General features: G+C 35.8%; 1 protein-coding gene across 1 annotated transcript; it reads left to right on the forward strand.

Annotated features, from left to right (window-relative positions):
• The first annotated feature begins 1,696 nt into the window (after window positions 1-1,696).
• Window positions 1,697-10,744, forward strand: LOC129274791 (ceramide synthase 5-like). The gene is made up of 4 exons (XM_064108884.1): window positions 1,697-1,708; window positions 2,074-2,342; window positions 2,844-2,952; window positions 6,244-10,744. The coding sequence occupies exons 1-4, from the start codon at window positions 1,697-1,699 to the stop codon at window positions 6,412-6,414; spliced, it is 561 nt and encodes a 186-aa protein (XP_063964954.1). The 3' UTR covers window positions 6,415-10,744.
• Window positions 10,745-12,189: the final 1,445 nt, after the last annotated feature.

Genomic DNA, 12,189 nt, shown 5'->3' on the forward strand with positions numbered 1-12,189 from the left:
AAAAAAACGTTATTTTCATAAGAAAAGTTCAGTTTTCATTATGATGATCATATTGATCTCAATAAACATGGTGATTGTATTCGTGATCATGAAAATCAGAGACAGATCACCGAATTCATCCACATGACAAATCAATATTCTAGTATTTCTTTTTAATGATTGAAATCATTGGCCAATCACAAATGTTCCTACATGTATGAGTAAAAGAAAAAAATAAATATTCATCTTGTTTCTTAAATATTTAGATTGGTATGAATTAGTCTTCATGTCAACTCTTTTAAAAAAAAAAATCAATTTTCATTTATTCACCATATTCACTCTTGTTGAAGGAAGTTGTATATATTGTAATGAAACATAAAGAAGAATGAGGACTTCCTTCATTGCTAGCTAGCATCCAAACTCAATATTTTCTGTGGTTTTCTCAGTAAACATTGATTAAAGGTTGCTATGTACGCAGCGGCTCCAAACCATATTTGCCATCTTACTGCATCCTCTTCTCCATCTGCATGTACTGTAGTGTGTAAATGAGCAGAGTCAACCAGCCTGCCACAATTAATGTACCGGTATGAAAATAGCAGTTCTGTTCTTTGCTTCATGAGTTGCAGTAAAACTAGAGACATATTTGTGTGTGGGTGGGGGGGGGGGGGGAATGTGGCCTTTTTCACAAGGCTTTGTGGCTTGGCTATATTCTCCGCCAAGTTGTGGCTAACCTTATGTATGCAGGGGTATTTTGGGAGATGGGGGGAGGGGGCTCGCAGTCCCTCCTTTGAGGCATATACTTTGCCTGGGAAATAGCCTTCAAAATTGTATAGTTATGTGATATTTCATAAAAACAGCTGTTAATTTTTTAATGCTAATTTATGCATAATTAATATGCATAATCATTTTGGCTCTAAAGGACTAAAGAAAAACTTTTCAAAAGCCTTTAGTGTAGAATCTCTTTGTCATGTTATAGCAAATGTGCGTGAAAAAAATGATTACCGAACAATTTCTTGTTATAATGATTTGTAATTCTTTGTTTTTTTACCATTTGTTTTCACTGTCTTTTGGATGAACTTTGTCAGGAACTCTTGCGATCATAAACAGTATAAATTAAATCTATTTAAACCAGCAAAAGTAATGAATAATCATACAGTAATGTTTTTTGGTTTAAAACACTTTTGCATTTACTTCGTACATGAAATCACGTTTTTTGACCAATTTGGGGTCTTGACATGCACTTACGAAATGTTGCATATCTTTGAAACCATGTACCTACATGTAGGTGTTGCAAATTACTAGCAGATCTTAAAAGATGACATTTGAAGAAAAAAGTCATGAAACACTGCAGCTTTTCACGTTCCGAATAGTTGAGGGTGTCTCTGAGGCCCCTCTCGGCTTAGATAGGATTAAATGAGACTAGGGGTTGAAGAAGAGAGTTGACAAGACCTGGGTGCACTCGCGATTGATTCTAGCAGAGATGTGAATGAAATCCCCTCATTTCATAATAAAGCACCTTCGGTTCTTAAGCAGGCACAGAGCTAGAAAGGGGTGACACACCCATGAAATTTGAAAATATAATGGTGCACCCTTCATGAGCGATGACCCTTTATGTTGGGGGCTTTCACAAGAGACCAAAGTCCTTCTTTTTGGACCGATGACAATTTTAAAAAATAATAATTTTTTGTCGGGGAAGAAATTTGCCAATTTGTGAGTTATGACCTTTTTGGTGGGGTTGGCAAATATAATATATCTAAAATATGATTTGTATGCTTCATTTTGTTTTTTGCTTTGAATGTCAAAATTGGGTAATTAACATATCGGATGACCTTTGACCCCCAAATGATAAATTGGGAATGACCTATTAAGGGAGATTCATCCAAATGTTTTATATCTAGTAAGCCCTGACATGCCTTTTAAACATGCTGAAATTTGAAATAAATGGTTCGCTAGGTGAGACTGTTACTTAGCAACCGTGTGACCTTGGGCGTAATGGCTCCATGAGACTCTGAAAATCAAAGGAATGGGGGTATAATTGACAAAAAAATCAGGTGGTTTAACATAGATTGACCCAGTAATATTCCTTTTGATAAGTATTTTTTCTTAATCTCTCATATTCTTTACAGATTCATTGGCACACCACTTGGTCGTATAGCTGGAATAAAATCCAAGAATCACTATGAGGCTACACCAAACACAATACTTGAGAAAGTTTATAAGACAGTATCCAAGACTCCTGATAGAAAACGACTAGATGGACTGGCCAAACAGCTGGACTGGTCAGTTAGGACCGTAGAAAGATGGTTTAGAAGGAGACGTAACCAGGACAGACCAACCATGTTGGTTAAATTTACAGAGACAAGGTATGGTGTTCGGTGTTCACAACGTCTTCTCTCAAAATAAAAAGGCATGGTGTGTGAATGTTTCTGCAGGTTAAAGATTTAAAATGTAAGTGAAATTAAAATATTTTAAAGAAAATTAAAACTTTTTCGTTGTGAACTCATATACTGGCATACAGGAAATACTGAAGTGAAACATCAGTACCGGTAGCTTATTGTGTTTAAAGTGTTTACCTCTCCCCCCGCAAGTTGATTGGAAAAAAATAGAGAAAAATCAGATGAGCATCACTGAGTATTTCATTAGGATGGCATGTTAAAATATCCAGTGTTATTAGGAGTAGTTTACAAATCTTCCCCAACCAATCCTGAGTTAAGGGGGATTTTAATGGCTTCACTTCAAAAAATTCATATCTCTTAGAATCTGGATTGATGATTGTCCTACTGTAGTCTGTTGACTAAAGTTGAGGGGTTTTAGAGTAGAGATATTTCAAATACTAATTCAGTTGTTTTCTCTCTCTATAACAGCTGGAGGAGTTTATTCTATCTTGTTGTATTCAGCTATGGTGTATCGAGTGTTCCTATGCAGCCTTGGTTTTGGGATCTGAGACAATGTTGGCATCATTTTCCATTTCATGTGAGTATGAGTGTCAATGGGTATGGATCAGTTCAAGAAGAGTGGTGGGGCACACCTGTTGTCACCATTCACAGTAATTAAGAAAAAAATTAGAATTTTAATTCGACATGAGGACGAATTAGGTGATCTGTCTGTGATCTAATTTTCAATCATGATCACCATGTTAATGTAGATCAATATGATCATGATAATAAGCTAACTTTATAATGAAAGGCTGAATACAGTTGAAGGAAAGGGAATGAGAAGATTGTGGAAAAAGTTCTTGTTTCATTAGAGAATGTCAATTCTAATTTCACAAGTGGCGACACGAAATAGTGAACATAATGTTGAAGAAATACATGAATATAGAATCCAGTATTGAGGAAAAAATCAGTACCATTAGGGATTACACACAAAATGAGCGAACAAAAATAATTTTTAAAAACCCATGTAAAGTGGGTTTTGAACCAAGGACCCTCGCTTTACAAGGCAAACGTGCTATCCATTTGACCACACAGTGTTTCTCATAGACTCAAAATGTAAAGAATGAAAATAATCTCAAATTGAATTTTGCAAGTTGAAGATTAGCATAGTGATACAGACCTGCCAACCAGTACGATTTTTAAATTAAATACGAGCATACGATTTTTCTGTATTTTAATACGATTTTTCAAGTTAAAAAATACATGTATATGTTTTTACGTTAAAAAACAATATTTGCGAGTTTGGCGTTCCATACTGTAAAGCAATTTTGAAGCTCAGTGGCACTTGCATAGATCGCGGCACTTCCGCAAACTCACACGCTAAACGCCCACTCAGACTTCGACGCCGCAAATAAATGGTCTGCCGCCATTTTGTGTCATATAAAAACATGTGGCTGCTGTAATTGTTGTTCCAACATTATGTATATGGCGATGCATTGTAGGGTAGCAAGATGGCGGATAATGGTGATCGAGGCGCGCACAATATCCATTCAATGAGATAAGACTTCGTTGGTTGAACGGGCGAAGCGTGAGTGCATAGTGCACGTGCCGGTGGCCATGGCTAGCGCTAAGCATGGAAGCGATGGCCTCGTTGTTCATGGCTCATGTGTGTGCTGCATTTCATGGCCATGGCCGCGGTGTTTGATTCCTTGAACTCTCAATATTTTCATCTCGGATAATGGATTCTTACCTAAGAAAAAGGAAAGTAACAGGCGATTCTCACTCTGGTCCATCAAAAAGATGGAGAATGAGCAGCGGTGATAAGTAAATTGGTCAAAATGCAAACTCCTGGCACAGCGGATTAAGCACTTCGGGATGTGCCTGCTAGTGCCAGGCCGGCCGCGACCTGCCCTGATGATCTCGCTGTGCTGCTGCACTGCACTGGCTCTGCGGCCGTGTTGTTCATAATAGAGTCTAGCGTAAGCTACGGGTACGCTGATATTTTGTTCAAACTTCAATGTGTTCTTTTTTTAAACCCAAATGAGAGTGAACAGTGTGAAAACGAAAGAAGGATGGAGTGCTCTGATGATGTGGATCACAATTTATATGAAGGCAGTACTTGATTGACTCTTCAGAATATCTGAACAATTTTCACAAATCTTTTAAGTTTTTGAAATGTCATAATTTTGAAAGTAAAAACAAAGTTTGAGTTCTATAATATTGGTTCCTGAAACTTGGACATTAAAGTAATCAATTATCACTGATAATTTTGCATGAGTTTCATGCCATCTGATTAAGTTCAAAGGATATTTTAAGGTCAATTAACTTAGTATTTTTATCATATGATAATGATATTATTTTTTATTTGCATGTGTGGAAGAAATGACAAAACAAAAAAAGTGCCTACTCTGGGAGGGGAGGACAACTCCCCCTTGCACGTTCCGCTTATTTTTTTGTAAAATACAGTTTTTGTTATCACAGAATACAATTTTTCATTCACAATTTTTCATTGATATGCCTCTATAAATTGTCATTTTTGAGGATGATCATTATTATGCAAATAAGTAGTAAAGAAAATGTTTGGAAAGAGTATAATCTCTACTAAAATATATCAAAAACTGGGGAAAAATTGACCAATATTTATGGAGTTATAGTCATATAATTTGCAAAATTATGAAAACGCCATATTAAGACAAAAATGGAAATGTTGAGTTCCCATGCCATTTTGATGACGTCACAATAAAATTCAGGGTCATGGGAGACATGAAATCATATTTACAGTTCATACTGTATCCAAATATGGAAAAAATATTGGGGTTCAACAAACTATCTGAAGAGTTCATTGAATTTTTTTATTGTTTTTGCACATATTTGGGATGTAGTGCGAGCATGCTCGAGATGCAATCGTTGATGGAAGCTAATTTCTTTTTACTGGTCGTGAAGGTTGATCAAGGAATCAAATTGCTAAGAATTTCATAATCAATGCATTCACGTGAAAGAAACAGCAATCTATTTGTTGCGTTATGCGTGAGAGCGCGAAAACGTTTGAGCACACAAATTTTTGAAATGCTTTTAAAATGACCTGAAATGTAAAGTCAAAGGTCATTTAATGAACTTAGACCATGTTGGGGGAGTCAATATCAAAATCTTAGCCTAAGGTTAAGTTTTTGAAATATCATAACTTAAGAAATATATGGACCTAGTTCATGAAACTTGGACATAAGTTTAATCAAGTATTACTGAACATCCTGCCGGAGTTTCAAGTCACATGACCAAGGTTAAAGGTCATATAGGGTCAATGAACTTTGGCCAAGTTGGAGGTATCTGTTGAATTACCATCATAACTTTGAAAGTTGATAGATCTGATTTATGAAACTTGGACATACGAGTAATCTAGTATCACTGAACATCTTGTGCGAATATCAGGTCACATGGCCAAGGTCAAAAGTCATATAGGGTGAATGAACTTTGGCCATGTTGGTGATAATTATTGAATTGCTGTCATAACTTTTCAAAGTTTATGGATATTGTTTATGAATTGTGGACATAGGGGTAATCAAATGTCACTGACAAGTCTTAGGTCGAATGTTATTTAGGGTCAATGAACGTAGTATTGTATCATATGAATAGTGTTTTTAAAATATTTTATAGTAGTTTTCAAAGTCAGCACTGCTGCTATATTGAATCGCGTAATGCAGGTGAGACTGCCAGAGGCGCTCCACTTGTTGTTTTCAATTGGTAATTCTTTGACACCTGCTATTGAAAAAAAAAGATCATATAATACTTTATATTTAGCTTTTAATATGTAAGTCTTTACCATCTATGATCGTATTAGTGTCAACATCTCTTTTTATCTATCAGAATCTCTCTCTCTAATATCTTTTTACAGACTGTAACATCTGAGATCTATAACTACTACATGGCTGAGATGGCTTTCTACCTATCTCTTATTTTATCACTCTTCAATGATGTCAAGAGAAAGGTGAGTACAAACATGCTCAGAAAGATTATATTAGGTTGGTTAACATACCACTGTTGGTTAAAAGAAAATTGTGAGTAAATAAAAAAAAATGTTTTAGCCATTTGTTGGGAAGTCCAGTATATTAATCAGCCTGATTTAGGAGAGTCTAATAGCATTTTCAGTAACTCATGATTTTTTGGTCAGCATCATGTCTGCACTGAAATAATCCGCACAACAAGCGTTCAGTTGCTATCAGAACCACGCTACTTATTACACTACTTCTACGATGGCGCTGGTCTGGTGCTGATAAAAAGTAGCCCGGGCATGGCGCAGGCTATTTTAGCCTACTCCATTCATACATGTAAACTCAAAATTTTACGACTTAGCCTTGGCCTGGTCTGAACCAGCGAGTTACTGAAAGCGTTATAAGTTTATTTAAACTGGGGGTTTGGGGAGGCTCGAACGATGGGGTGTAGGGGCACAAGGCTCATTTGTTTTTCTTTTTTTAAAGGAAATCTTGGGTGACACTATTCCAATCATAAAACATGGCATTGATTGATTTTTATATTAATCAATAATACTAAAGGAAAATGACGCAGTTATGAACTTTGGCTAGAAACAGAATTTGCATTGGATTTGTACGTATTTGAGTATTTTTAGGTCAGATATTTTGGAATTGCATATCTTGATGTTGCAAATTTGGTTTCAAAAGTTACGTGAGCCTTAAAAGAAAAAAAAATCACATTTCTTATGACAGATTTATCATAAATTGTTGGGGGCCTTTCAAACTATATTGGAAAATATATGTAATCAAAGTGAGTTTGCGTATAGGATTGAGTTTAGATTGAAATCTCATTTCCTCACGTACTAGATTGAATTGAAAAAAAAAATTGGCAAGTGTGCGTCCAGATAATAGAGAGATCCGGATAAGGGGAGGCTGGATAAGAGAGGCCCGAATGTAGTTAAGGAAGGTAAATTATACACTAAAATTGTTGCATCACAATTTTAAATTCAAAATTCTTAAGCTTGATTGCGCAATCAAAATGATACAGGTGTCATGTGGACAAAAATATTTATAACTTATCTGCATATTTTGATATTTTAAAAATCTGTGAAAAATCATTTGAAATATCCTGGGAATATCCATTGAAACCTTAAAAACCTTGAAAAGAAATTGATAGCCCTGAAGGTTGATGCACTGATAGAAACCAAACAATCACTGGATTATTTTTAATCAATTTCCCGCCCTTCCTACATTTAATTATTACTTTAGAGTTACTATTCTCTAGTGGATAGTACATCTATAAATACTGTAAGACCCCTTTCTCAGTATGCTTTCATGAAATGGTTTCCCTTAAACCAGTTTAAATCGCTTCGCTTGCGTCATTATCACCATCCCCTGAACTGGTGTTTATAAGCTCTTTAACATAAAGTGGTCTTGTTGCTATGGAAATACTCTCAGTATGGACTGTTGTCACATGATTTGTGTGAAATTTGAGGCCGCAGCATAAGCATTCTACACACATAACCATGCTCAATACTTCCATGTGAAGATTGCTTCCCGAAGAACGGAACCTTGTGTCCTCACCTATGTACCAGTTACAAAGCGAGGTGTTTTTTCAAACTGGTTTGGAAGACTATTTAAAATTGCTTTCAAAACCGCTTTGAGCATCCCTGTTACATGTTATAGGTGATTCCGCAGTCAGTCGCATTATACGTGTCTTTTTTAATACTTGGTGCTGTCAGTTTTACAGGGTGAGTCTTTCTGTCAAGTAATAATACTGTCAATTTACAATACGTACAGAATGGTTGTAGGCTGTGTATTGTGGATGCCATGACGTCCCAAAAAGTTAGTCACATTACACAAAAAGGACATGGAAAAAAGGTGACTGAGTTCTTTCAATTCAAAACACTTTTGCCAATTTCAATACCTGCAAAACAAGACATTTGAATTTGGGAAGCAACTTTGAGTTTCTCTTGTGGATAGAAAAACTCCAGTCAGTCACTTTACACTTTGTCCGTCACCAAAAATTTGGCATTTCTTAACCTTTCCCGCAACTTATATTTAAAAATTATATTTTAATTTGATGTAAAATGATGACTTTCAGATTATAAAAATAAAAGTATACATGTATAGCATTTATGAGGCGCTGATTTATGTAGTTTCCTATTCAATGGTGCATTATTACCCTAGTTAAGCTGCAGTTGGTAAAGGTGCTTGGTGCAATCAAGGAATTAATCCTACCGAGTAATTATTCACCTCACCTGAGTTGAGTGCAGCACGATGTGGTAAAATTCTTGCTGAAGGAAAACATGCCATGGCTGAGATTCGAACCCATGTACCTCTCATTAAAAGACTAGAGTTGTAACCACGACGCCCCCCACATTATCCAACTGAAAATTGTAAAAAGAAACAATAGTTTTTTGTTAAATTGAAAATTAAGTTTTAAAATATATGTAGTCCCATGTTTACATTTTTTTGTATGGTTCTGATTCTCCTATAGGAAAAAAAAAATCAGGCTTATTATGATACCCCTTCCATGTATTTATGAACTTTCATACGAGTTTTGATAAAAAAATATTGCTCCAGATTTTAAATAGAGCCAATATAAATTTTGGAAAATGTCCGCTTTTGCTTGGAATGGCCCTTATACTGGGTTCAACTTAAAACTACTTTCCACATTACTAGTTTAAACTAAAAACTACTTTCCACATTACTAGTTTCAACTAAAAACTACTTTCCACATTACTAGTTTCAACTAAAAACTACTTTCCACATTACTAGTTTCAACTAAAAACTACTTTCCACATTACTAGTTTCAATTAGAGACCTCTCTTTAAGAATGTCGAATAATCCGTTCCTTTGATTGGTCAGAATTGAGGTCATGTAAACGACCATGCCCGCAAAAAAACAAACTAAGGTGGTAACCACGGGCAATGACAATACGCCAGACGGTGGCCTGTACTTATAGAGAAAAAGAAGGCATAGTTAACAAGATTTCTGCCCGTTGCCCCCTGACCTGCCCCTTAACGACGGGCATAGCAAAATTTGGCTGAGATCCCCTTTTGATTGCATGCAAAATGTTGCTTTCTGCGGTGATTGCGGTTACCATAAATATCTGCGCGATTTGATCGAAAGTATTAGACAATTCGCGCATTTACGCCCTTATTGCGCAAGTGCGCTCAACGGATATGACTTATCGATGGAACGATGCCGATCTTTGACTTTTGCTTGTTAATTCCTGATAAAACATATGGCATTATAGAAAAGAAGACTAAGTAAATTTAAGGACATAACGGATGTATCAATAATCAAGTCTTGTTGAAGTTGTTCGTTCAATTGCATGCTCGCAAAAGGTGAGTCGGGTGAAACGGTCACTGCACTTTCTGTATATTAAACGTTAATACTCGTTAGACTTAGACAAACGACAACGTTAGGTAATGTTGTCGTGATCTCACGTTCGTTAGCTTAGTCTTAGAAGTTAAGAGTAGACTCTAGATCTAACTAGACCTAGTAATATTAGATCTGATGTAGGCCCTAGTCTAGAGATCTAACGTTAGATCTAAGTTAGACTCTATAAGTCTAATGAAGATTTAAGACTGTTAACGTTAATCTATTCAGACCCTAAATTTGATTCCTAAAATATTATTACGTTAAGTTTAGCGGTATGGACTGCTTTGATATTCGACTTCAAGACCTAATGTCAGGGGCAGGGCTAAGTTAGGGCCTAGATCTAGGCCTAACGTTAGCCTGGGGCCTGCTAGGGCTTTTAGTTTTTTAGGCCTAACTTGTTTAAGATCCAACGTTAGACTAAATCTACATGTAGGCCCTAGACCTACGTTTAATTCGGTTCATAAAATATATATGGACTGCTTTTATATTTGAGACACGGTTTTTCTTTTGGCTCGCGGGTACCACATCGGCCAGTCGCGTTGCGGTCCCCTTGAACCTCTAGAAACAACCATGCCTCTCAAAGCAGTCCATATATCTATACTACTTTCCACATTGCTAGTTTCAACTTAAAACTACATTCCACATAATTACTAGTTTCAGCTAAAAAATTACTTTTCACATTACTGGTTTCAGGTTGTAAATGAGAACGGGTCTAAGTGGAAATTTTGTGCATGTTTCAGAGATAGACAGTCCCAAACCATATGTTCCAAGAATATAATAGGAATTTATATTATTTAGTAGTGAAAATATGGTAAAGTCATATGACACACATTGTCAGTAGAGTTGATAATACATCCAATTTAAAATTCCCATGAGTAAATGTATTATTAATCCCAAGTTTAGTAAATTCATAAGGCCACTTGCAGAAAAAAAAAACTTTCATCTATTTTTAATAGGAGCGTGTTAAAACCTGGATTAAGATGCCACGTGGGAGTGACTTTAAAAAAAATTATTTACCTACTGCTGCTTGACACCAAAAAAGGAATACGTAAAACTGATAAATACAGTTATTAAAAGATTTCATAAAATCTCTTTAAATCTCTTTAATCTTTCTGTTGTTTTCTTTGATTGTTTTACAAAAATTTTACATGAAAATATGCATGATTATATACTGTATAACAAAATAAACTTAACTATAATTGTTGACTTGAGCCCCCATCATCTCTTCTGGTCTGACATGCCCCACTCGGCTCTGGTGGTCAGTCCAGTTCTTGGCCTCCGCAGCTTGCGATGTCTCTTCCACTTGGCCTCCGCAGACAGTGTTGCCCCTTGATGAGTAGCCCCCAGATCAGAGAGATGTGGCTTTGAGGAGTTAGTGGACGAGATCGAGCCCCAAATGATGACATGAATTTTGACAAATCATGTCGGTGGAGAACCGGCAGCAGCTAGGGTCGTTATCTCGTAACCGAGGATGAGGTAGTCCCTCAGTTTTAACATCTGTGGTCTGTTTGAGCTTAGATGGTTCTCCCTGAATTACTGAAATTAATCTCCTAATATACTCTACCGTTACTAGGACTAACTGTAAAATTTCTATAAAGTAGTTCAAAGAATTTCAATAACAGATGAGTGCATAAAGCAACACATTCTTTATAACAAAACACACTTCCTGTGCACTTGCACAGATCTATTCATTAGAGTGAACTGTATAACTATTTAAAACACGTCCACCTGATCTTGTATGTACCCAAAAAGGGGAGGGGGGTATCAAACGTTTTCAACACTTGCTTTTGAAATATTCAAAACATGTGTACATGTATTCTTGTCTATAGGCCTACCCTAACCTGGATCAAGTAAATATTTTAAACACATGTTTAAACTTTAACTGAAACATATCTATAACTGAGTGAATATTTTCACAAAATAGGCTATAAAATTAGAAAGTTGTGATATACATGTATTTAAGTTTCGCTCAAATTCACAAAAGAGTTAGTGCAAATCCTGGTCAGTATACAAATGAAGGGACTGATGACATCACCCACTCACTATTTCTTTTATATTTTTAATATGAAATATTCTTATTTTTTTCATTGTCCTGTGAAACAAGGTAGTATATTCCTCCCTGAACATGTGGATGGTATTACATTTGTTTTTTGTGGTTCAGTCAAGTGTTGGTAACACTATTGCAATCATTATTCCCAGTATAGAGATATTTGATTGATGAGCAATTCACAAGGATCAGCTGTGGAATATGATTGGAATCAAAATGGTTTTTTGTATGATGGACATGTTCACTTTGAAAGCTAAATTGAGTTTATTGATTTGATTGATGAGTCTATAATATCTGGCCAGTGTATGGTCAACTCTAGTTCTGTGGTATGTGTACATTGACTCTTTATAACCTTTTCTCACAGGCAAAATGTCTGTGATTACATACTTGTGTAGATGAAGTTTGGTTTTCACATTATTTAGCAGATGATATA

Source organism: Lytechinus pictus, chromosome 13, assembly GCF_037042905.1.
Source record: "Lytechinus pictus isolate F3 Inbred chromosome 13, Lp3.0, whole genome shotgun sequence".
Taxonomy (NCBI): Eukaryota; Metazoa; Echinodermata; class Echinoidea; order Temnopleuroida; family Toxopneustidae; genus Lytechinus; species Lytechinus pictus.